General features: G+C 41.7%; 1 protein-coding gene across 5 annotated transcripts; it reads left to right on the top strand.

Annotated features, from left to right (window-relative positions):
* The first annotated feature begins 2,500 nt into the window (after positions 1-2,500).
* Positions 2,501-25,521, top strand: LOC144689055 (inositol-3-phosphate synthase 1-A-like). 5 transcript variants are annotated; one of them, XM_078556196.1, is made up of 13 exons: positions 2,530-2,618; positions 5,472-5,539; positions 6,090-6,177; positions 6,657-6,800; positions 11,227-11,388; positions 15,141-15,270; positions 16,023-16,216; positions 18,820-18,969; positions 19,180-19,395; positions 20,303-20,467; positions 21,677-21,790; positions 24,084-24,301; positions 24,968-25,521. In XM_078556196.1, exons 4-13 carry the CDS (start codon positions 6,687-6,689, stop codon positions 25,149-25,151), a joined length of 1,647 nt encoding a protein of 548 aa, XP_078412322.1. In that variant the 5' UTR covers positions 2,530-2,618; positions 5,472-5,539; positions 6,090-6,177; positions 6,657-6,686; the 3' UTR covers positions 25,152-25,521. The 5 variants fall into 5 exon arrangements, with proteins under 5 accessions (XP_078412321.1, XP_078412323.1, XP_078412322.1 ...); XM_078556197.1 differs by lacking the exon at positions 5,472-5,539 and having other exon boundaries at positions 2,512-2,618; XM_078556195.1 differs by lacking the exons at positions 5,472-5,539; positions 6,090-6,177 and having other exon boundaries at positions 2,501-2,618.
* The last annotated feature ends 1,212 nt before the right edge of the window (positions 25,522-26,733 follow it).

The following is a 26,733-nucleotide window of genomic DNA, read 5'->3' as shown; positions in this document are numbered from 1 at the left end:
CTGAATTCTTTCTGTTTCTCGTTGTACTTTTCCAGAGGTACAAACTTTGACCTGAGGGAATCTTGTCGTGTGTGAAGGTCTTTCAACAGGTTTCCTTTTTTCCCTTCGGAGGTTGCTCACCTTGTCTCGAACTGTGTCATCAAGTAGGGTCTCTTTGAGTCTCTTTTGCTGTTCTTCCAGGGTTTGGCTTAAGACGGCCTGCATTTCTTCAGGTTGTTGGATCTTTACACACTCCTTTTTCAAAATAGGAACACTTCCACTTTTGGAATCTCAGTAGCCAATCAAGGTTGATTTCCCTTAGCCAATTTCATCCTAGAAGGCTTGGTCCTCTGCCTCCCAATACCACCACTGGTAGCTTTGCCAATTGGTTTCCATAATGGACAGTTACTTTCTTATGCCTTTTACTTGAATATCTTCACCCGTATATGTTTTTAGATTGGCAGCTGTTTCTTCCAAACTTAATTGATGTTCACCATTATTCAGATATCTGAAGGTATGTTCCCCAATTACTGTAGTGGAAGCTCCCATGTCCACTTCCATTCTAACAGGTTTGCCATTTACTTTCACTGTGACAAATATTGGTTCTGTCTTTCCAACTTTCAGATTAAACAATGAGTAAACGTCTGAATTTGTTGTTTCAGGCTCTTCTACATTGTAGATTTCATTGGGCTTCTTCTTTTGTTAACAACCCTGCTTGAATCTTTCCTTGTACTGCCTCGTATGTCCATTTCTGTGACAATAGTAACATTCGATTTTTTTAAACTGTCAATCGCTAAAAGACTGCTTGTTTCCACTTCTATTAAAATAATTCTTTGATTTCGCTGCCAAGTTATTTTTCTTTATGCTTTGGCTAGTGAGGGCTGCTTCCTGTTTCTCAGCAGAGTCTTGCTTTTTTGCACCACTTTCGGATGAGGTTTCCTGCCCGATCTAGAGGATGGCGCCATTTTGCACACCCTGTATTGCTTTTGAATCTCTTACTGCGCTTTCCATGGCCAGCGCTATCTCTAGCTCCTTCTTGAAATCTAGATTCACTTCAGACAATAATCTTTGTTGAATAGTGTCCTCTTTCACACCACACACTAAATGGTCTCTGAGCATGTTGTACAGAATTGTACCGAACTCACAATGTTCCATTAGCTGCTTCAAATTTGCCATGTAGCACACAATTGTCTCACCCGGGGCTCTATTTCGCAAATTAAACCTGAACCTTTGCATCATGATTGAAGGTTTGGGTTGAATGTGACCCTTCACGAGGTCCACCAATTCATCGAAATTTTTCAAACCTGGGGCACTGGGTGCCGTCAAACTTCAAATCAAACCATAGGTTTTGCTCCCACAAATACTCAAGAGGATCGTTCGCCTCTTGTCTTCCCCCGTAATCTTGCTCACTTGAAAAAACATGAGACGTTCTATGTATTGAGACCAAATCGTCTGTGGCAGGTTCAAAAGGTTCAATTCTTCCAAATTGTGGCATTTTGAGAGGGGATAACTTCTTCAATTCTAACGGAGCTTGCTACTTACAATCACTGGGCGAGGCACAGTGCCAATTTCTTTTTAACTTGATTTCTTCTGTTCAATCCTCTTTTAGCTTCATTGCCAGTTTGTTGTCGGGTGGCCAGGTTGTACTATTAGTGATAGAGTTGATCAGCAGACACTTCTTGGGTGGAAACATTAAGTTTATTTACAATTTGCTCAGCAACAACCATACATATGCTTTCAATTCCAACTCTACACTGACTGCTGAGGCCCACGCTACTCTCCTATTGGTTACTACAGATCGTGTGATCTCTCCTGACAAGTATTATTCATAAAGGTACATGACACACTAAATAAAACCATAATTACAACAAAGTTTCAAAATAACCATTTAAGATGGAGATGAGGCGGTGGAATTCTCTTCCTCAGAGAGCTGTGGGAGAGAATCATTGAATGTATTCAAGACTGAGATAGACAGATTCTTGAAGTATAGGGGACTCAACGTTTCTGGGAAGTAGGCAAAAAAAAAAGTGGATTTGAGGCCAAGATAGGATCAGCCATGGTCTTGTTGAATGGTGTAACAGGCTCAAGGAGCCATATAACCTCCTACTCCTTTTCTAATGTTCTTATTGATGACATTTTATTGCACTCAAGTAAAAGAGTTGATGGAAACTTACAGTGTTTCCAGAATGTTCTGTTTTTCCCTTTGCATCTTTGGCTAGTTATAAAGTAAATATCCTCAGATAAACCTGTTTAATAAGTTTTACCAGGTTTTGCTGGATCAGGTTGCACGCATTGAGGTCGGCCTTGGAAAAATACAACTAATTCCGTTCCTCCAATAAAAGCTTGTTTACTTGGCTTTTTTTTCCCGCTGGGTTGAGCTGGATTAGCTTTTAGGTGTAAGGTCACTGGGCCCCTTTAAGTGGGGCTCGGGCTCCGCCCCTCCCCAGTAGCGACAACGCTGATTGGTCCAATGGTAACTGTGCAACCGAGTGTCCACGCTTCAATATTAAGGTGCGGCGCGGCGCGGCGCGTGCACACTCAGGGGGAGGCAGTCAGGCTCGGAGCGGGCAGGAACCGGGAAACGGAGACGCCGAGGAAATCCAAGAATTCGCGGGACAGACGGCAGAGATACAGAACCGGTAATAACCGAGCCGGAGACGGTCACGGTGCTAGAGAGGAAGTTTCCCTGAAGGGGAAACCTCTTGACAGGTCTTTTGAGGTTGAGGGTAAAGCGGCGTGCTCCCGATGCGAGAACGATTCGGCTCGCGGGGGCGATCCCGATCCCGATCCCGATCCCCCGGACCTGGCGCTTCCCGATTGGCAGCGTGGTGCCGGTCAGTCAGTCAGCACCGGCGCAGGGCGACTGTTAACGGCTCGACAGTTCAAATCGAAAGCCGCGCCTGAGCGCGCGGCCCTGGGGAGGGGCGGGGCCTGGCCTGGCCTGGCTCAGTGGGTGTTGCCCCTCATCGGGGGCGGGGTCGGGGGCGGGGTCGGGGGCGGGGGGGAGGGGCGTAAATTTCACTTGAGTACGAAACTCCAGGCTGAGGCTCTGCAAGGAGGAGCCTGCTTCACCGTCAATATGGCTGATCATCCACTTCAATGCCTTTTCCCCCATCTCCCTTTGTCATCGGCATTTAGAAATCTGTCAGTCTCTGCTTTAAACATGCTCAATGACTGAGCTTCCACAGCCCTCTGGGGTAGAGAATCCCAAAGATTCACAACCCTCTTGAGTAAAAACATTCTCCTCTTTGTCCTAAGTGGCTTCCCTCTTATTTTGAACTTGTGTCCACCTGGTTCTAAACTCCCCAACCAGGAGAAATATCTTACCTCATCAACACTGCCTATCCCTTTAAGTATTTTGTAGGTTTCGGTGCGGTCACACCTTGTTCTTCAAAACTCTAGCGGATACCGTGGGAGTGCTACACTGTCAGAGGCGCTGTCTTTTGGATGACATGTTAAACTGAGGCCCCATCTGCCTATTTGGGTGTATGTACAAGATGCCATTGCACTGTTTTGAAGGGGGAGGGGAGTTATCCCTGGTGCCCTGGCCAATATTTATCCTTTAATCAGTATTAACAAAAGCAGATTATCTGATTATTATTACATTGCACTTGGCAAACTCCCACAAACAGCAAATTGGCTGCCTTTTCTCTCACATTGCAACCATGACTAGTTGTCTTTGGCTGTGAAGTACTTTGATAAACGTCTGATGATTGTAAAAAGTGCTAGGGAAATGCAAGTCTTGCTTGTCTTGAAGGATACGATTGTGGTTAGGTCATAAATTCACCTGAGTTCTGAAGGTTGAGGAATGATGTAGTTGAGGTAATTAAAATGTTGAAGGGTTTGCTGGGTTCAAATTCCATTCCAGTCTTACATAGGATGAATAGCTCAAAACTGGCTCTTTGGCCCAACAGTCCATGCTGGCATTTATACTGCTCTTCCTATTTTTGTATTTCCTCCTCTTAACTCTATAAACATAATCCTTATTCCTGTCTCCCACATGTGTTTATCTAGCTTCCCTTTAAACGTATATACACTATCTGTGCTATTCACCTCAAGCATTCCACATTCTTACCACACTCTGGGTAAAGAAGTTTCTCCTAAATTCTCTTAGATAGTTACTAATAAATCTATTTATAGCATCTAGTTCTGGTCTCTCTCTCCCTCACAAATGGAAACATCTCTATATGTAGCCTGTTAAACCCCTTCATAATTTTAAAGACCTCTATCAGATCACACCTCAACCTTCTCTTTTCCACAGAACAGAATTCCAGCTTGTTCTGCCTTTCCTGACTGTTCTAACCTCAGTTCTGGTACCATCCTTATGAATCTTTGCACTTTCTCCAGTGCCTTGATATCCTTTTAGCAGCATGGTAACAAGACCTCTTCATTCTCTGGTGAGAATGTGGAACTACCACTCTGCCTAAAGAAGTTTCTCCTGAACTCCCTGTTTGATTTCTTGGTGACTATCTTTTATCGACAGCCTCTAGTTTTGAGGGGGAAGAAAAGAGAGAGCGGTAGAAATCTGGTGTTCTTCACAATATGGCCAGGCCATTATTTAGGTGACATTTGGCCAGTTGAGGTCATATCCATGGGTATGGTAACAACTTGTATTTTGGTGATTGGAGATGTAGCTTCTTGGAACATGAAGATATCAGTATTGTACGGCCTCAACATTTTTGTGAGGCAATTGCTCTTCACTCAGGAAGGTCTGAGTTCCAGGACTTATCTAGCATGTTGCTCATCCCTGAATCAGCTGTTATGGTTGTTTGAGTTGTTGCTCTGAAGACTGGGAGATCATTAATCAACATTTTGTTGCAGTTCAATGGCATTATGTGTGTTTACTCACTTAATAGATTGGGCCATATGAAGGCCACCATCTTCCTCACCAGATCAGCCATCATCTAACTAACTGAATAGTGGAACAGGATTCAGGTGCTGAATAGTTCACCTGAGTTGCATCTGTAGGAATTTCTAAAATGTAAATTGGAGGTTAAAAATTTGTTTATATCTGACCCTGCCCCAAAAGAGAGAATTATGTTTAGATAGTGCTTTTCACAACCTTGCAACGTTCAGAAGTGCTTTACAGTCAGAGTACTTTTTGAGTTGTTGTTACTAATGGCAGCCAATTTTTGTCCAGTGATCCTTTAGATTCCCCCTTGAGATTATTTACCCCCATTCTTCTGCCAAACAATTTCCTGACAGAGATTCTATTTTAAGATATCTGTTGCTATTTTGGAGTTGCTGAGAAATTTCAAATGTTACTGCTAATGCTAAAGCTGATTCTTACTTTCTGCAGTGCCCTGAGGAAATGTCCACCTCCTATCAGGACGAGTTACCCGTGAACTCATGAATGAATATAGGTGCAAGCTGTCAACATTGTATTGCTGTGTGTTGATAGACTAAGCTACCTTCCAATCTTATTATTAACAAGATTCTATATAACTTTTGAACAGTTGCCTTACTGCATAGATGCTCCCAATGTTTTACAGATTTGCTGGTGCTGGATCTTGTTCCAGTGTGAACCTTGTGACTGCAATGGCCTGAGCAGCATGACTGAGTAACACTCTTTTTATCTCCCCATACATTTGCATGGTGTGAAGAGCCAGTGATGTGCATAACTTCAATTTTTAACCATAACACATTCATTGGATGGTCATTGTCATGTGTTTGTATGCATAACCTAGGGAGATGTGCAAAATTCATAAACAATCATGTAAATGGTAAGTAGCTCAACAGAATCCAAAAAACTGGATGGCCGAGCTAAGAACTTTTAAAACCTTCAAAACCGCTGATCTTTAGTGTACCTCCATATTATATTTACACTAAACAATGGCCTTTCAGTGCCCTCTATGCAGAGCTTTACAGGTGTCTAGATAAGCATAACCGAACACTTGTGTGACTAAGTGTATCACACCTTACCTTTGCTGAATTTACCATGCAGCTCAGACGCTGTCTGAGGAGAACAGTAGCACATTAACAGCACTTGAGTTGTTAAATAATGTGTGCTGCTTAAAACTGAGTTAAACTAAAGACTTCGCTGGGACTCTGGATGGGCTTCTGCTTGCGCACACAAGTGTACAATAAAACTAAATCTCATTTTTAAAAAGACTGGTGCAGAGACATGGCTCCAGGAATGAAAGAGCAGAAAATTTGAATGGTCTGAACAAGGAGTGACGATCATGAGGAAAATGGAAGGTCTGGAAAACATTTTCTTTATTTCTCTCTCTAACAAGTCTTACAGGGCTACACTCTAAGCTAGTGGACAGGCAGGTGATCAGCTTGCAGATCTCCTATTCTGCTCTTCTAGCCAGCTGCTTGGGAAAAATGTAGGGCAAGTCTAATTTTAACTCTAAATCAGGAGACTTCTGACTGTAGTGGCTGATATCTTGCATGCTTGAGTGAGCCCAAGATTAAATACTTCAAAACCAGCAGGGGCTCTGTACTGAGCTGATAGGATACCACTACCTAGATTCCTGTTTTGCATGACATTCACTTGTTTATGACTACTTCTCAGAAATGTTTAATAACTTAAAAGGAGCTGATCCCAGTATGAACTTTAAAGCAGCAAACTGGGTGGTGTTGGTGCCACATACCAGTTTCTGCTGTTAAATGTTGTTTTGCCCTTTTTTGTTTTCTCTTTCCCAAGAACCCTCATGAAGTGCCTCTTTTTTTAGGTGCCCCCCAGCCCTCTACTACAGTTCAAGATGGGTGAGAAGTTTACCATTGAGAGTCCAGATGTGACCTACACCAAGGATTTCATTGAGGCAGTATATTCCTACCAGACTACACGTGTCTATGAAGACAATGGATCAATTAAGGTAAGCAGCCTTGTTTTCTGACTAATTGCTGCTAAATTAATAATGGCAGAAAGGTAAGCAAGCATGACAATGTGGGTCTATTGTATACAAGATTTAGTTAGTAACTAAAACTTCTAGAGTTGTGAAAATTTAAATGTTTAATACTGTTGCCAGGATCATAGAATATATTCTGATGCTGGGAAGAACCAGTATTGTGCAAGATTTATTAAGTGCCAGATTCCACCTCATGCGCATGAGACTAGACTCAATAACAACCCAAAGCACAGCATGTGATGATGAGACTTGGTTATGTGGGACTTTAAAGGGACCTATGATTGAACAACTAAGTCTCACTCTGGTACAATTAATTTTCAGAGAGCATTTGTTGCTTTTTGATTTTTTTTTTTGGCAGTAAAACTGGACTGTTTGTGGTCACATGCATATATTGCCTGTTTTGCCCTTCCTTTCCACCCTCGCCCAAATGAAAACAAGCCCAGCCTTTACAATAGTTTTTGGTAACCTCTGTTGTCCAATCTTTGCTCTTTCCATCCCAATCCTGTAAAATCTGAAATCTGCCTGACAGCCTTTTTCTTGCTCATTTCCTTATTTATTTTCTCATGCTACAGAGGATGGTGGTGGTGGTGGTCTTGCTGTGAACATAAACAGAAAGGATTGGAGATATGAGGCAGCTTATAATATATTTTTACTAACATTAAGCTGGAACCTCTTTGCTCCCTTCAGTTTTTATTCTGGAAATAAGGATTACTTTTTTAGGTTAAAGGAAAGTGAAGTTAGTCAGGTTTACCACTCCTGAACATGTCTATTGACCTTGCTGGCAGGCACACTTATTTGAATGCTGGATAAAGATTGAATGAAGCTCCATTGTGATGTTCCAAGGTTGAATATCCTGACTGCTTATTTATGCAGTTTGAACACTAAACATCCTCACTTGGGTGAGGCACTGGAAAATTACAATCTGGAACTGTGCCCCATTAAAAGTAGGAGACAAAATTCGCATTTTAAAAATTACTTGTGCTCTGGATGAAAAGTGTTACTGTATTGGTGATATTTTGCAACAAAAATAAGTTTGTTTTCTATTGCTTACATAGGAAAAGAGTTTAGAAAGACCCATCTGTAGATGGGGTGGAGGAGCTACATTCTGCAAAAACATTGCCTCATCAATATCAAATTATTGTAATTTGTTTACAGCACCTAAAACCTGACTAAGAATACATCATAAAGAATGTGACATGGATGTATCTGTTTGTCTCTTGATATCACTGACAATGCTGATATTAGTTTGAGGATCAGATACACTTTTCTTTTTCAGTGTGATCCTGGTGCTCTCAAGTGGAAGAATTGTCTGGAAATCCACTGTTGTGGGTGAGGGCATTAAGTATTACTATGCTAGAGGTTTGAATTTGCAGCGTGCTGTTTTGGAACCCTACAGCATAGGAGATGATTTACCACATCATACTGTGCCAGCATTTTGAAAGAACCATCCAACTAGCACTCCCTTCCCCTGTTCTTTCCTCATAGCCCTGTAATTTTCTTCCCCCTAAAGTATTTAAAGAAATGGTTTATGGCTGCTTATCCTTGAAGTAGATTTCTGATCTCCACCATTATAGAAGATTTAAACAGAGACCAGATCATGCATGGGCAGAAAAAAATTGAAGAATTTGTTGATCCTGCTCCCTTTACCTGGGAAAGATGTGATGTTGTGCAGAAGGAGTTTTCTTTGTTGCACAGTCTTGAATAAGGCTGTCAAAATTCTGGTTTCCTTCCTAATGTCCTAATTTTTTGCACTCTGTAAACAGACCTGCATCTCCCTATGATCCCCAATTTACAATCCTCTGAGTTATGTGAGGGGAGTAGTCAACCATAAGATTGACCATGCTGTTTTATCATGGTATAGCACAGGTTCCCACCCCATACTCCTGTCTACTCAAGGTGGAGAATATGGTGCTGCTAAACTGTTGATGTTACAGATCACTGAATCTGAGTTGCATATTGTAGTCTGGAGCTATGCATAGTGATGGTAGAGGCTCCAACATTCTTTCCATCATGTGGCTGACCAGGAATCTCTTCCACTCTTAATGCCTGCCATTGGCATGTGTTGGAAGGGTTTGCAGGTTAATGATCAACCTGTTTGGTCACACTATGAACATACCTTCCTTGGTCATCAAGTCCTGGGGTAGGACTCGAACATGGAGCTTCTGACTGAGGCAGGACACCACCCACTATGCCACAAGACCTCCAAACTATTGGTTCTTGGCTAGAATTGAAAGTTGAGTTATCGCAAATTTTAATTACAGAAAATCAGCAAAAAATGCTTGACTTGTGATAGTTTAAACTATTCTGAAAATGAATCTTACTGAGAAAAGAGACATGTCTAAGCTTTTTGTCTTGCACTCGTCAGGACACCTCAAGAATACCAATATAGGGGAAAACAATTTATACTAGAAGAGAATGCTGGTTGGTAACTGGTTTGCCATGGAGGATGCACCAGTGATGGTGACTGACAGTTAACTGCCAAGTGTTGTTTGAAATTTAAACCAGGCAGCCTGACCTTGATTGGTCAAGGCAGTGCCCTGAGGAATGAGTCCGCAATCGGGGTCAAGCTGCCTGGTTTAAGTTTCAAACAATGCTTGGCAGTTAACTGTCAGTCACCATCACTGGTGCATCCTCCATGGCAATGCCACTTGCCAACCAATCAGCACTCTCTTCACATACAGTATAAATTATTTTCCCCTTATTAGTATTCTTGCAAGTGTCCTGATGAGTGCAAGACAAAAAGCTTAGACATGCCTCTTTTTCAGCAATATTCAAGTTCTGTACTACCAAACTACTATTTGTATTCTGAAAATAATAGTTCAAGATGTCACTCTGCAGTTTATATATTTGTTTTAACTGAACTGTTGTACATACTGTGGATGTTTCTGCTCCACTGAGTCCTCCCATTCGTAAACGTAAATATACACTGGAAAAACGGAATTAAATATCCTAACACTGCCGTTCACTTTAGGCCAGCTTTTTTGAGGAATGCCTGAGATAAAAGCAGTTATTTCCCTTTTGGTAAACATATAATTAGTCATCCAGGTAGTGCCTCCTTGGAGCCTATTTTATTTTTACTTGCTTCGATGGCATGTCAATAGCCTGTTTGAAACACAACCCTAAGTGTCTAATGGGCATCTGCCAATTGGGTGTGTATGATATGTCAGACCTGAGGAAGTTAAGTTGTGTATATGAAATTACTTCCCTTGGGGGGTGGCAGGATTGCTTCCTCCCATAACATGTGGATCACATGTTGCCTTGCTTTCTATCTCATTTTCCCCATACAAGCAAGGGAATTCTTGATCAGCAACTTACTTTAAATTTACATGTATTGGCCTATCTAGTAAAGATGCAATGAAGATTTTTGCAGTTTGAAGAAAGACTGAATTCTGCTTCCTTTTCATGAGCATTCAGTTGAACAGAAGCTATTCTTTTTGGGGATTTGATGGCTTGGATCCATTCAAAATAGGTGGTCAGCAGTGAAAAGCCACGTGGAGCAACTTGGGTGTTTTTACGCCAGTGTTTCTTTGCATAATGGTTCTGCAAACCAAATGGTGGTTCAGTGTTCTGTTTTCCTTTTTACATATGGCTGGTTTGACTTATTAAGCACCTGTCCTGTTGTGGTTAATGCTGCTTGTGACATTTCTAGGTAAAGTAAAGCAATTCGATCCCGAACGTTAAGGTGACAGGATCATAAACGCGTGTCTGACTATGTTATGGTAGCAATGGGTGAGATTTTTTCTGCAATATTTCTAGTTTTTAAGCACTAATAGGGAGCAGTTTAATGAGTGGTCTTATCAGACGAATATGCATTACTAGAGCAATTGCTTGATTGCATTGACTTTCTATCTTCAAAGTGCGCAGTGTGCGTGAAGTTAGATGGGCTTGGTAGGCACTCTAATTTACAATATTTAGCTTTGTCCTTTGGGGTTCACCAGTATTGTGCATGTGTATAATGTTAAACTGGGATTGTTTATAGATCATTCTATCCCCTCCTTCCATGAAAATGTGGAACGAGTTTTTTTAAATGGGTTTTTTGCATCCCTTCAGAGCACCTTGGTGTAATGTTATCTGGAATTCCCTTCCATCTTACTTCATATGTTTACAATGCTACCTGGGTTTGTTTTACCCTGCATGGTATTGTATTTATCTTTCAACCAAGGTTGCACTTTTGTTGCTCAGATGAGCAGATAGTGGACGAAGCTTGCATATAGTTGCTGTATCAACTTCGTTGAGCCTTTTAGAGTTGAACTGTCTCCAGGTGGAGCAAAAGTTAACTCTGAATTTCAACCCAAAGCCAGTTGGCAAGTCTGTTACTCCCCTGGTGATGCCTTGAGGTAAATGATGGTTTGGGTTTGTTTTAACTGATCTCTTTGTGTTGGGCTCTGACCAGGTAAAACCGTGTTCTACCAAATTCACCTTCCGCACAGAGAGAAAGGTGCCAAAACTTGGTGTGATGCTGGTTGGATGGGGTGGTAACAATGGAACAACGGTTACTGCAGCAGTTCTTGCCAACAAGTTGGGACTTTCCTGGATGACCAAAACAGGAGAGAAGGTTGGTTGTTTCTTACCCCACTTGGTTTTGTTGCTTATTCTTCCAAGGATGTAGATAGATATTAGAGGGATAGAAAGTATTGGGAGAACCTTAATACATTTAAATGTTCCTCAGTAGACTAGAGTTCCTGAGATCCTAAATTAGTAAGCAGTGATAGAATGAGCAGACTGCACCTGTGTTCTTACGTAGATTTTTGACACAACAGGTAGTATTTGGGAGTCTGTTCTATTTATGCTCTAAATAGGTTTGTGTCTATTTTGATGTTTAAATCTTTTTTTAAAAAAAACCCAAATGACTTAGTAGGTAAAAGTGCCATCTGGTATAACACTAAGCTACATTACCAGATGATCTGATCTTGATCTGTGCTGAGGTGAACCAGAGAAGCAGCTGGCTACTACAATACTTCTCTGGATAGACAGCAGAAAGTCTGACAAAGATCTGGTTCTTCATGTGTAGTGATCCCTGCAGGAGACTGTATTATGGAGATCAGGTGGGAAAGGATTAAATTACCTGTCACTGTATGATCAGACAAGTCGACATAATTTTACAAATTTATAGCTTTTGAAGATATAACAGGGAGATAAAGGGGAAGCAGTTGATGTAATATCCTTGGATTTGCAAAAAGGCATTCAATAAGGTACCACACAAAAGGTTAATACGCAAGATAAGAGCTCATGGAGTTGGGGGTAATGCTTTAACAGGGATGGAGGAATGGTTAATGGACAGGAAGTGGAACAGGGATAAACAGGCCCTTTTCAAGTTGGCAGTCTGTACTAAGCTGCAAGAATTAGCGCTGGGGCCTCAGTTAATTACACTATATATAAATGAAAAAGAGGTGGAGAGTAATGTATCCAGGTTTTCCACATAGCTTTGTATTGTCAGCAGTACAAGCTGGGAAGAGGATGCACGGGCTGCAAAGAGATGTAGCCAGGTTAATTAAGTGGTGGAAAGTGTGAGGTCTTTCACTTTGTAAGAATAAAAAAGTAGAATATATTTTAAAAGATGTTGAACTTCTAAATGTTGATATTTGGAGACTTGGGTGCAGTTGTGCAAGGAACACCAAAAAAAAAAGTTAGCATGAGGTACAGCATGCAATTAATAAAGGCCAGTGGCATGGTGGCCTTCATTACAAGGGAATTAAAGTATAAGAATAAGAAATTCTTGCTATAGTTGTACAGGGCTTTGATGAGACCACAACTAAAATACTGTATGGCTTTCGTCTCCATATTTAAGGAAGGGTATACTTGCATTGGAGGCAGCACAACAACAAATAGGAGAATGAGATGAGAGGGTTGTCCTATAATGTGAGGCTGATTGGGTCTATATTCTCTGGAGTTTAGAAGAATGCAAGGTGATTTTGCTGAAACACAAGATTCTGAAGGGGGTTGAAGGAGTAGGCACTAAAAGGTTGTTTTTCCCTGACTGGGGGAGTCTCGAACACAGGCACAGTCTCTGGATAAGGGATCTATCATTTAGGACTGAGACAAGGAGAATTTCTTTCACTCAAAGGGGTTTGAATCTTTGGAATTCCCTACCCCAGATAGCAGTGGATACTTGATCATCCAAATATATCTAAGGCTGAGATAGACAGATTCTTAGTATCTGTGAATCTGGGACATGAGAAACAGGTGGGACAGTGGAGCTGAAGGTCAGCCATAATTGTATTTGGAGGAGCAGACTCGCTGAGTTATGTTATTATTTCTTGTGTTCATGTTCGTCCATCTCATTCAATACCCTGTGAAGATTTTGCATATGGCTACTAGTGAAATACCACCAGGCTTGTTGAACTTTTATTTCAAAAGCCAACACATTAAACATGGCGAGCAAAGAATCTCCCCTGAAAGAAGGCTGAATTACTACCCTTATATTGACTCATAGACATCTACAGCACAGAAGGAGGCCATTCGGCCCATGTCTGCACCAGTCAGCAAAGATCTGACTACACTAATCCCATTTTGCAGCCCTTGGCCCATAGCCCTGGAGCCTATGGCAACGCAAGTGAATATCTAAATACTTCTTAAATGCTACAAGAGTTTCTGACTCGCACCCTTTCAGGCAGTGAGTTCCACACTCCCACCATCCTCTGTGTGAAAACATTTCTCCTCAACTCCCCTCTTAGCCTTAAATTTATGCCCCCTGATTATTGACCCCCCTACTAGTGAAAAAAGTGCCTTCCTATCCACCCTATCTATGTCCGTCATATTCTTATACGCCTCTGTCAGGTCCCCTCTCAAGCTTCGTTGCTCCAAGGAAAACAACCCCAGCTTATCCAATCTTTCCTCACAGCTCAGACCCTCCAACCCAGGCAGCATCCTGGTAAACCCCCTCTGCACCCTCTCCAGTGCAATCACATCCTTCCTATAATGTGATGACCAAAACTGCACGCAGCACTCCAGTTGTGGCCTTACCAGCGTTTTATACAGTTCCAGCATAATCTCCCTGCTCTTGCCTTTATTAGCCGAGTTATAGAATACAAGTAGCATAGAATGCAAGTATCCTATGTGCCACCTTAACCACCTTATCTACCTCTCCTGCTACCTTCAGGGATCTATTTCTCATGATCTTAAATTCAATATGAATGTTATACTACATAGTCTTGGCAATACACAATAGAATTGTGTAGGAATTCACCAAGGCTCCTTAGACAGCACCTTACAAACCCATTGCCACTACCATCTAGAAGGACAAGGGCAGCAGATAGATGGGAACATCATCACCTGGAAGTTCCCCTCCAAGTCACTCAACATCCTGACTTGGAAATATATCACCGTTCCTTCACTGATGCTGGGTCAAAATCCTGGAACTCCCTTCCAAACAATACTGTGTGTACCTACACCACATGGACTGCAGCAGTTCAAGAAGGCAGCTCACCACTACCACCTCGAGGGTGACTAGGGATGAACAATAAATGCTGGCCCAGCCAGTGAAGCCCACATCCTGTGAATGAATTTAAAAAAATATACAATTCAGTAACAATCCATTGTGCCAAATGTAGCTTTTAAACTTCTACTCATTTCTTGCCTCTACAAGAGGAGGAGGCTTGTGTGTAGTTGGGCAAGTGGCCTGTTCTGTGCTGTACAACTACTCCTGCCTCTGACCACACATTCTCTGCCTGATTGAGATTTGTGCAGATGTATGTTTTAAAAATAAAAACAAAATGCTGGAAAAACTCAGGGGGTCTGGCAGCATCTGTGAAGAGAGAAACTGTTAATGCTTCGAGTCTGTATGACTCTTCGGAGCTAAAGAGAAGTAGAAATGTGATGTATTTTATACTGTTTGAGGGGGTGGAGCAGGTGGAGCAAAATAGAAGGTCAGGGATAGATGGGAGCGAAGGAGAAATTTGACAAAGAAGTCATGGTCACAGGACAAAGGGAATGTTAAAGACTAGAGAAGGTGCTGACAGTGGCATAAAGGTAATCTAATAATGTGATAATAGCAGAACAAGGGTCCTCTGTCCATGACCTCTTTGTCAAATTTCTCCATGGCTTCCACCTATCCCTGACCTTCTATTTTGCTCCACCCCCTCTTAGACATGTGATGGATTTTATACCGTTTGTTTCTCTTTAGCTCTGAAAAAGAGTCATACAGACCTGAGTTTTTCCAGCATTTCCTGTTTTATTTCAGGTTTCCAGCATTTTGCTTTTATTACCATGTATGTTTTGGAACTTGATTAACTTTATTTCCCCCCCCACTTTTTTTTTTGCTTGCTTCCTTTCGCTTTCCCTTTCCATCCTTATCCTCCAAACGTGTAGGTCGCTAATTACTATGGATCCTTGTTTCAAGCCTCCACTGTGTGCCTGGGGACTGGTCCTGCTGGTGACGTTTATGTGCCCTTCAAGGATCTACTGCCCACAGTGAATCCAAATGACATTATTTTTGATGGTAGGTATCGTGCTAGCTGTTAGGTGGCATTATCAGAAGCCATTGGATCTGATGGGTTTTTCAGGGGTGGCAGTACAAATTCTGTTAGATAAGAGCTGGGGTGACTTAATCGAAATAGAAACTGTAACATATTTTTAGATTTCTGCTGAGAAACTTTGAAGTATATTCTTACTGCTAAGCAAACCAGAAGTTGCATTAGTGGATATGGATGCTACCTACTGCCTACATGGGCCTGACTTTGTCTAGCAGACATGTTTAGCTCACTGCAAATGGTATCAGTGCTATAGTGACAGTGTGATGCATTAGAAATCTGTTTCACTTTTGCTGAGTGGTATATGCCCGTCTAAATCTGGTCATGGGGCTGAACCAGGGTCTGTACATTTAAATTTGGGTCGACACAACAGTTCAGTACTGAGGAAGTAGTGTTGGGTGAGATGTTTTTCAGATCAAACTCTAGCATGAGGCCCATCTGTGTGTTTAGGTGGGCAAATGTAAAATGGGGCACTATTAAAACCAGTTCTTCAAAGTCCTAGCCAGCAATTATACATCTACCAACACCATCAAACAGATTACGTAAACATGAATATTTATTTACAAATTGACTGCTGAATTTGCCTAAGTTGCAACGTTTCAGAAGCAGTTCATAGGCTCTGTAGTGCTTGACATCTGAGAATGTGAAAGCTGCTACATATCCAACTTTTTTCATTTTTCTTACTGAATTTTGATGTAAGTTTGAGACCTGTGTTTTCCAGGCTGGGATATCTCCTCAATGAACCTCTCAGATGCTATGATGCGAGCTCAGGTCCTTGAATGGCAGCTTCAGGAACAGCTGAAGCCTCACATGAAGAAGTTCCATCCTCGACCTTCAATTTACATTCCAGAATTCATTGCAGCTAATCAGGAGGACAGGGCAGATAACGTAATCCAAGGTTCCAAAAAGGAGCAGGTACAGAAATGTTTGGCGCTGGATCAAGGGACTTATCCTCTGAGCTGCACTGTTCCAGAGATTGTTCTGGGCACTTCACTGGGACAAGTGGAAGGAATCATTTACCATGCACCCTGGCTCTGTTTAAAATGTATTCTCTCTTGAATAGTAATCTCTTACAAAAGATCCAGTGTTGGCTATTCTCTGGACCAGGGTGCCATTCAGTGCTGCATATGACCTGGATGTCCCTGGGCTAGGCAAAGGGAAGCTCAGCCATGTTTCTGGCATGTTTACTATCCAGTGTCTAAGAGTGTGTGTACTTTGACTTCCGTGTTGCCCTTCAGTCACACTGCCTTATAGAAGTGCAAATGAGGAATGGCCATTGTCTGTTGAACCATACCCTAGGAGCAGACAAAAAAGGAATGAAACCGGATGGACCACCTGGCCTCAACCTAGGCACCAGAAACAACAGCACACTCAGCCCTGTTGATGCTGCAGTGTCCTCCTTCCTAACATCTGGGGGCTAGTGCCAAAATTGGAGCGCTGTCAGACTAGTCAAGCAGCAGCCTGACATAGTCATCTACACGGAATCATACCTTACAGATAATGTTCCAGACATCACCATCACCATCCTATGTCCTGTCCAACCAGCAGACATGGCAGCACAGTGGTATACAGTCAGGAGGGAGTTGCCCTGGAAGTCTTCAACATCAACTCTGGACCCCATGAAATCTCATGGCATCTGGTCAAACATGGGCAAGGAAACCTCCTGCTAATTACCACACACTGCCCTCCCTCAGCTGATGAATTTGTGCTCCTCCATGTTGAACATTGCTTGGAGGAAGCACTGAGGGTGGAAAGGGCGCAGAATGTACTCTGGATGGGGGACTTCAATGTGCTAGCAAGAGTGGCTCAGTAGCACCGCTACTAAAGTCCTAAAGGACAAAGCTGCTAGACTGGATCTGTAGCAGGTGGTGAGGGAAAAACTTACTTGACCTGATCCTCACTAACCTGCCTGCCACAGATGCATTTGTCCATGACAGTATCAGTAAGAATGACCACCACACAGTCCTTGTGGAGACAAAGTCCCACCTTCACATTGAGAATGCCCTCCATGTTGTGTGGCACTACCACCTTGCTAAATGGGATAGATTTAGAACATATCTAGCAACTTGAGACTGGGCATCCATGAGGCGCTGTCGGCCATCAGCAGAATTCTAGTTGAACACTATATCTGCAACCTCATGGCCCAGCATATCCCCCACTCTACCATCAAGCCATGGGATCAACCCTGGTTCAATGAAGAGTGCAGGAGGGCATGCCAAGAGCAACAGCACCAGGCATACCTAAAAAATGGGATGTCAACCTGCAGAAGCTATAACACGGGACTACTTGTGTGCCAAACAGCATAAGCAGCAAGGCATACAGAGCTAAGCAATTCCACAACCAATGAATCAGATCTAAGTTTTGCAGCCCTGCTACATTCAGTCGTGAATGGTGGTGGACAATTAAACAACTCACTGGAGGAGGAGGCTCCACAAATATCTCCATCCTCAATGATGGGGGAGCCCAGCACATCAGTGCCAAAGATAAGGCTGAAGCATTTGCTACAGTCTTCAGCCAGAAGTGCAGAGTGGTTGATCCATCTCAGCCACCTCCAGAGGTCTCCAGCATCAGTGATGCCAGCTTTCACCCAATTTGATTCATTCATGTGATATCAAGAAACAGCTGAAGACACTGGATAGTGCAAAGGTTATGGGGCCTGACAATATTCTGGCAATAGTACTGAGGACTTGTTCTCCAGAACTTGCTGCACCCCTAGCCAAGCTGTTTCAGTACAGCTACAACACTGGCATCTACCTTGCTATGTGGAAAATTGCCCAGGTATGTCCTGTACACAAAGCAGTACAAATCCAACCCGGTCAATTACTGCCCCATCAGTCTACTCTTGATCATCAGTAGAGTAATGGAGCGAGTCATCAATAATGCTATCAAGTGGCACTTGCTTAGCAATAACCTGCTCACTGACACCCAGTTTGGGTTCTGCTGGGGCCACTCTGTTCTTGACCTCCATTATAGCCTTGGTTGAAACATGGACAAAAGAGCTGAACTCCAGAGGTGAGGTGAGAGTGACTGCCCTTGACATTAGGAGTGTGATGGAATACTCTCCACTTGGCCTGGATGAGTGCAGCTCCCATAATACTCAAGAAGCTTGACACCATCCAGGACAAAGCAGTCTGCTTGATTGGCACCACATCCACAAACATTCACCATCCTGACTTGGAAATATATCGCCGTTCCTTCACTGTCGCTGGGTCAAAACCCTGGAACTCCCTCCCTAACAGACCTGTAGGTGTACTTGAACTGCTGCAGTCCATGTGGTGTAAGAAGGCAGTTCACCACCACCTTCTCGAGGGCTACTAGGGATGGGCGATAAATGCCACCCCAGCCAGTGAAGCCCACATCCCGTGAATGAATTTAAAATACAAAATCTGCTGCTTAAAGAATGGAAGGGGGAGGATGTAGGATTTGACATGGAGGGGAGGAACTTTTGTTAATGAGAACTGCCCTTCAAAAATTTTGGGTAATATAATGCCTTGAGCAAAATGTATTTCTCTTCCCAGGTGGAGCAAATAAGAAAGGACATCCGGGACTTCAAAGCAAAGAGTGGAGTTGGCAAAGTGATTGTTTTGTGGACAGCAAATACCGAGCGCTTTTGTGATGTCACTCCTGGTGTAAATGACACAGCAGAAAACCTTATGAAGACAATTGAGGTGATGTGCCACATCTTTACAACAAGTTGTCAAATAGATAAATGATTAAATGGGTTATGTGTGCTGTCCAAATGAGGTACTGATTTCTAGCTCTTGGCTATCCTGTCACCCAGCTGTTTCTGGAACCTGTGAAGTGTAGTTGTCATTGTCCTGCTGCGTGAAATACTAATGTGTAGATTTGTCATCACTTTGGTTTAATTCTCCTTGCAGTATGGAAGAGAGATATCACCATCATCCATGTTTGCTGTGGCTAGCATTTTAGAGGGCTGTGCCTACATCAATGGATCTCCACAGAACACTTTTGTGCCGGGCGTTGTTGATCTTGCCATCAAACACAAGGTTTTTATCGGTGGTGATGACTTCAAATCTGGCCAGACAAAGGTCAAATCTGTTCTTGTAGACTTCCTTGTCAGCGCTGGGCTAAAGGTGAGAAACTCTAATGTGTTCTGCCATCGTGTCAATACACATGCCAATTACTGGAGTTCAGTATTTGTCAAGCATTTATGGAATCACACTGTTTTCAGAAGGTATTAGGTCTGATCTCTTGTTTGCACTGGGTTGATTGATCTTGGGCAAGTACAAGTTTGGAGCATTGAACTGCACGTTTCTCTTGCCTGGCCTGGAGCAATTGGCAAGTTTTTGTTTGCTATCCAGTGACTTAGTGTGTGCACTTGCAGTCTGGGAAGGCATGATATGACTTGCTTGTGATTCATGGACCATGATATGTGGAATGACAATTGGGTTTACAGAACGGTCCCAAAAAAGTCAGCCTCTCATGAAAATATGGTGGGAGAAAGGGATCTAGGTGTTGCCAACTGGCAATATTTCATACTGGAATCTTGGCTGCTAGAAATAAGTGGTTTGAGCCCTGGTTATTACAGAGCATGGTTAAAAACAAGTTTTTATATTGTGCTTCTAGTTTTAGTAAAAATTTAAAACTGCCAATGCGAGTCTGTCATTACAGGAGTGTATTTGGTCCTGAGACTTGGTACGGCTGAGTGGAATTATTTTAAGGACATTGGGAGCTTGAAGTTTATAATTAAATTGTCCAATTACTTTATATATACTGGCCCTTTATGGTGTGGTGTCTAATGTGTAGTTTCCATTATTAGCATGACATACTGCTTAAAATAGTAGATGGCTCTCAGCCAGTTTTTAAACTGACTTGGTTGCTAGCCAGTTTGTGCTGTCCAGCTTGCAACAATTGATTTGTAGAGGAAAGAGTCCCAAAGAATTTGTAGTAGCATTAATTTCAGGATTGAGAATAAAGGCTGACTGATTAACTTGAAAGAAATGAGTGACAGTGCTCTGCATATTCTTCCTCTCTTTGCAGACTGTCTCAATCGTCAGTTACAATCACTTGGGCAATAACGATGGGAAGAATCTGTCTGCTCCAGAGCAGTTCCGATCAAAGGAGATTTCAAAGAGTAATGTAGTGGATGACATGGTTCAATCCAATCCCATTTTATATAAACCATCTGAGATGCCAGATCATTGTGTAAGTACTGGGGAGAGGGGATGTCCTCCTTTTCCTTTCTTTGTGCCCTTCCCTGATCAATTATGGTTCATTTCTGGCTAAATAGTTTATATGTAGCCTGTCCATCTGCATTTACTATGCTCAGTTGAAAATTTTACATGAAATGCTTTATGGTTGATTTACTGTATAAAACAATCTTTTGTATCAAAGCTTTTATTTCCACTGGGTATTTCATGTGTTTGTCTCTCTTTTTAGCTGCCTTACCCTCATCACAGTACTACCTAATCTGGGTTCTTTGGGGTATGGGCTATTATTTTGCAGTTAGGTTTTCCTGTGGCCAGTGATGCTCCAGTTGACCTCTGCATCCCTGAACTAAGTGGTGAACCTGCCACTGTTCCTGATAACTATCTCCACTCCAGGTGTTTGCCTGTCAGGATGGGTGTGGGCAGAATCATATGTGGCTGTGGTGTCCTCCTTAGTCCAATGATGTTCATTGAATAGACTTGCCCAAGTGACCATTATTCATATGCAAGGAAAGGGCCACCTGCTACTCATGAACTATGCTTCAGGAATGGAGAACATTTGAAATCATCTTCAGTAAAGCTCTGAGAACAGATCCAGATGTATCGGGGTTGGGTTTAAATGAGACTCCTTGTATATTTTCAATCTCTAACCTAGTGGGAAAACTTTGTGAATAGTGAAACTGAATACTGGGGTATAAGGTCATAAATATGATTTTTTTAATATTTAAAAGATGTTGGGAATGATAGAAGAAATTTCCTAAATGTCAGGAATGATAGTGGATACAGAGGATGTTTCCTCTTGTGGGGAAGAGCACAACTAGAGGCCATCAATATCAGATGGTCACCAAGAAATCCAATAGGAAATTCAGAAGAAACTTCTTTACTCGAAGAATAATGAGAATGTGAACCAGGGTATGGTTGAAGTGAGTAGTTTAGATCTATTTGGACAAGCATGTGAAGCAGAAGGGAATAAGGGGTTATGATGATGGATTTGAATGAGGAAAGATAGGAGGAGGCTTGGGTGGAGCATAAACACAGGCATGGATTGTTTTGGCTGAATGGCCTGTTTGTGCTGCATATCCTATGACCCACCAGGTAGAATAGTAGTAGGCTGGAAGAGTTGTTAGTAGAGAAATGAGCTGCAATGGGCTAAATGTCCCTTTCTTTTGCATTTTCTAAAATACTATGAATTTGTGCTTTTCCTTAGGTTGTAATTAAGTATGTTCCATATGTTGGAGATAGCAAACGTGCAATGGATGAGTATACATCAGAAATTATGATGGGTGGCACTAACACCATTGTCCTCCATAACACCTGTGAGGTATGTCAAATTTCAGTTCTGTTTGTGGGTAAATATTAAGTATTAAGATGGGTTTGGAGCAAAATTGGGTGCACATTAAGGGGAGAGGAAGGAAAATGAAAAGTGTTTGCGATACACTACATAGCTCCAATGATTACACAATGCTGATTTGTTTTTGTGCATCATTATCTGCCTGTTACCGTTATATTCTCTTCAGTAACTGCCACATTCTATTAGCTAACAAACCCTCCAAAAATGGTAATATGTAGTTCTTTACATAAAAAATATAGCAAATAACAGGAGATAATGGACGGAGGTCAGTTGGCCCATCGTGACTTGCTGTTGCAGTATATGCTAATCTCATTCCTGCCCGCTACTCATTTCACTAACTAGGGGAATATATCCTCCTTGGTTTTCCCCTGAAAACTGTTGCTAATTTTAATACTTGGATTTCTCTCTTTTAAACTGTTTTTTCAGTAGCCCCAATTAAATTTATATTTTGCCACACCTTTTCTATGGCTCTTGTTTCCTGACTCTAATGGAAGGACCTAGTTTCAAGTTTATTATGAACATACAAACAAGGAGCAGGAGTAGGCCATTCAGCCCCTCGAGCCTCTCCACCATTTAAGATCATGGCTGATCTGATAGTAACCAGAAATCTGCATTTCTTCCCCCCCCCCGCCCCCAACCCCAATAACCTATCACCCCCTTGTTTACCAAGAATCTATCCATCTCTGCCTTTAAAAATATTTGAAGGCTCTGCATGAACCGCCTTTTTCAGGAAGAGAGTTCCAAAGACTCATGACCCTCAGAAAAAATCTCTCATATTCTGTTTTAAATAGGCAAGCCTTTATTTTAAACAGTGACCCCAGTACTAGATTCTTCAAGAGGGAACACCCTCTCCACATCCACTCCGTGAAGGCCCTTCAGGATCTTCAATCAAGTCGTGTTTCACTCTTCTAAACTCCAGTGGATAGAAGCCTAACCTGTCCAACTTTACTTCATAAGACAGCCTACCCAATCTAGGAATTAGTCTGGTAAAACTTCTCTGAACTGCTTCCAACACACATTTACATCCTTCCTTAAATAAGGTGACAAATTGTGTACACAGTACTCCACATGTGGTCTCACTAGTGCCCTGTACAACTGAAGCACAACCTCCCTACTTTTTATATTCTATTCTCCTTTCAATGAATGTTAACATTCTATTAGCTTTCCTAATCACTTGCTGTATTTGAATCAATACAAAGTCAATATCACGTTTGTTTAGTGCCCCTTTGTATGAGACCCAGGCTCAATTGTCTTTTTATTGCATGTCCTGTATCTGTACCCTCTGATCTTTGTTCTAAGCTCTTAATATTAAATATGCTCTCCTTCACTATTTTTTTTCAATATATCTTGCATCAACCTACCTGTATGCCTGCTGCACTAACCTATCTGTCTTCCTATGTTCTTGGTTTGCCATGGCCCCGTAAAGATCTTGCCTGTGTTCAATCCTTTTTATAATGAAGAGATTCCAACATGGGTCCTTGGAGAAATACCTCGGTCCACACTCTACCAATGCAAAAACCAGCTCTTTATCTTTGCTTTCTGGCCCTTGCCTGTCATCTTTGACTATAGTACGTTTCCTTTTAATAGCTTATGCTTTACTTTTCACAAGCTTTAATATCACATCCTATATGTCACATCTGCTGGGTTGACTACATATTTTTAGTCCCTTCCCCTCATTTTCAGTTAGTGAAGTGGAGCTGCCCCTACTTTATGTCCCTGATGAACATTGGAATGTAGGATTAGCTAACTTCATTCTGTTATGCTCTGAAACTTAAGCCACAGCTGACATAAGTCTATTGCTGATCCCCTTTCTCGAATGGAATATAACATGCCACCTTTCAGAACAATTCTAGCTAGCACTCTCTCTTTTCACCAGACTCTTCAATATTGTGGGATGTGCACAATCTCTGTTCAGTGACCTCTTCTAAATTGCTGATTTTCAGTTTTTTCACCGTCCATTTCAAAGTACAAAATTTTGATCCTTTATGGTCCCTTTGACCCTTTTTGCTTTTTTTATTTTGGAAGAAATGTTAAACAGAGGCTTTATTTGCCTGTTTGCATTAGACATAAATGGTCCCATGGCACTTGTTTCCAAGACCAGTCTATGCATATGCTTCAACTTATACACAGTTAGTAAACCCTGTTCCTTCCTCTAAGTTGGTGATCTATCTTATCGCTTCTCATTCTGAGGTATATTGCTTACTGAAACTATTGAATGCCTACTAAAGGAATCTTTAATGTGTTCAAACCTCATCCTATTTAGGATTCCTTGCTGGCTAGTCCTCTTATTCTGGACCTTGTGATCCTGACTGAGCTTTGCCAAAGGATAACATTCAAAACTGAATTGGATCCAGAAATGCAAACATTCCACAGTGTCCTCTCAATCCTCAGCTACCTGTGTAAAGCTCCATTGGTGCCAGATGGAAGTCCTGTCATTAACTCTCTTTTCAGGCAAAGGACCTGCATTGAAAATATTCTGAGGTGCGTGTTTGAAAAATCTAGTTATTCAAATAGCTGTTCTGGTAGTACAGAATTGAGTATTGCTTAAAAAACGAGACATGTAGAAGCTTTTCATCTTGTGCTCATCAGGACACTTTGTAAGAATACCAATATAAGTGACAGTTTATACTCTATGTAAAGAGAATGCTGATTGGTTGGCAAGTGGACTTTGGTAGAGGTGTTACCATGGAGGATGCACCAGTCATGGTGACTGGCAGTTAACTGCCAAGCATTGTTTGAAATTTAAACTAGACAGCTTGATCCTGATTGGTCAAGGCATTGCCCTGAGGAATGAGTTAGCGAATGGCTGTCACTTATTTTGTCCAGTTGAAACAGGCATAATGTGTGTACATGTTCTTTCTGTCTGCAAAGAACAGGACCCTGTGTATTAATATATATAGCTTCCAGTACATGCAAATGAGCCACACTGCAAGCCTGACTATCTTAAATTGGTTATCAGTGTAATTTTTAGCACACTGAAGATTATTTAGCAAATGTTGTCCAATAGCTTTATCAAACTGATTCAGTGACGCCTTGCTCAGTGGGGTTCACTGTACCAATAAGGGCAGATTGTGGTTGCTGGGGGGGAAGTGGGGGAAGTCCTGTGAATTGACTGGTCATCAGTAACAAAGGTTTGTTTCCTCTTAGAGCTTGTCTGGCCCTTCCTCCTCAGAACCACATGTTCCTGGAACACAAGATGCAAAGGAGCTTTGTGACTACCCAGATGACTGGTTACTCTGCAGCTCAACCTATACCTCGCAGAACTGCAAAACTCAATGTCCTCAACAAGAACCATGTTTTAAATGGTCACACTAATAGACATTCTAATTAAAATTTCAAAGATATTGAAGTGCAGACAATGGCGTAGTAATATAATTCAAATAATCTCCGGGTTACTTTTTTGGTTTTTGGATTTTGATCTCTAAGCTGTTCTGAATATATCTGCTGTTTTAAGCCTGTCTCAAACACTGGAATATTCAAGTTCAGTTACACTTCCTGTTTGCCGCATCTTAGCTCGGCGCTGTAGATCACTTTATGTATTTTGCAACAGTTGAAACTTTGTCAAGGGTGTTTTATGTCAAATATTTATGTTGGAATTATTGATCATAAGGTGTAAGCAGGCAATTTGCTGCCAAAAATAAGCACAATCCTGAGGTGTAACCAGATGCTAGGAACTTAAGAAGAAAATCCTTCATCTTAAAGCATCCATTGTGATTTTTTTTCTGGTGGTTTTACCACTGCTGAGTGGGGTTGGTGCTGGAAATGGGATGGTCTCTTCCTGAGGAAACATGCTCTTAACAGCTTCCCATAATCCCTCAGCCTTAGAATTACAAACTCTTCAGTTCAGAAGGCAGTTGTGATTTGAACCCTTTTCATTGCTGCTCCTTACACCCACTCTGCTCTGACCCCTTTTTTTAAATCTTCAAATTCCTTTTTAAATATCAAGCTTACATTTTATATTACCTTCCACAGTTTTGTGACATCCAAAAACATTTACATAGTTTAAATACTGTTGTAGTCATTGAGCTGTAGGAAAATGGGGCAACCAATTTTGCTTATAGCAAGATCGAAAATAAATGACATTTTCTTGTATCCTGCACACACATGATTCTTCCTGCTCTGTAACCTCACCCTGCCATTAGCAACTATGTCTTAAACCAGATGGATCCTTTTCGCTGGCTTTCCCTACCTGAAGTGCTCTGCTCTTCACTTCTTTTAAAAACCCACATGTTTGACTAAGCATTTGGTTGAACTTATCCTCAACTTCCAGAGTTGTTCTATTATGTCTGCAACTTCTGGGGTGATAATGATGTTATATCTGGCTTTAAGGTATGATCTGCACTTTATCTGGCATTAATCTGTACAGTTACTGCCAATGTGTCAAAGGCCACAGACATTTGTAATTACTTCACCCAGCAGCAGCTGTAGATTATGTTTGGCTGGAAATAAAAGCAAATATTTGAGTACATTTAGCCACTGCCATAGAAAGCAACACTAACCTACTGGCCTCAAGTAATGCTCCTTCCATACTGTTGCAGCACATGCTGCCAGGGTAGGAATAGTGTGAGCTAGATTTAGTGTTTCCTCTGCACCACCCTAGCCCCTGAATAATGCACTTTCCTGCAGCAAAATCTGTTTTTGTATTTATTTCTTGGTCTGAGTTTAGATTGCTGATTTAGAGGCATTTAACTCCAAATCAGGAGTTGTGGAAACTCAGTTAAGAATCACCAAGCTGATTTTAGGTTAATGTATTACACCCAGCAGAAACTTTCACTCAATTTGGGCTGGTTTTGATGATTATTGAGGAAGGTGATGCAAGTTTACAATTTCAGGGACAATGGTGGGTGTGTTTAAGTCGTGTGTGTGTGTGGTTTGAACCCACAACTTTGACACAGGTGAGAGTGCTGCTAATT

This window comes from Cetorhinus maximus, chromosome 13 (assembly GCF_964194155.1).
Source record: "Cetorhinus maximus chromosome 13, sCetMax3.hap1.1, whole genome shotgun sequence".
Lineage (NCBI taxonomy): Eukaryota > Metazoa > Chordata > Chondrichthyes > Lamniformes > Cetorhinidae > Cetorhinus > Cetorhinus maximus.
This window is presented reverse-complemented; position numbering and strand designations above follow the sequence as displayed.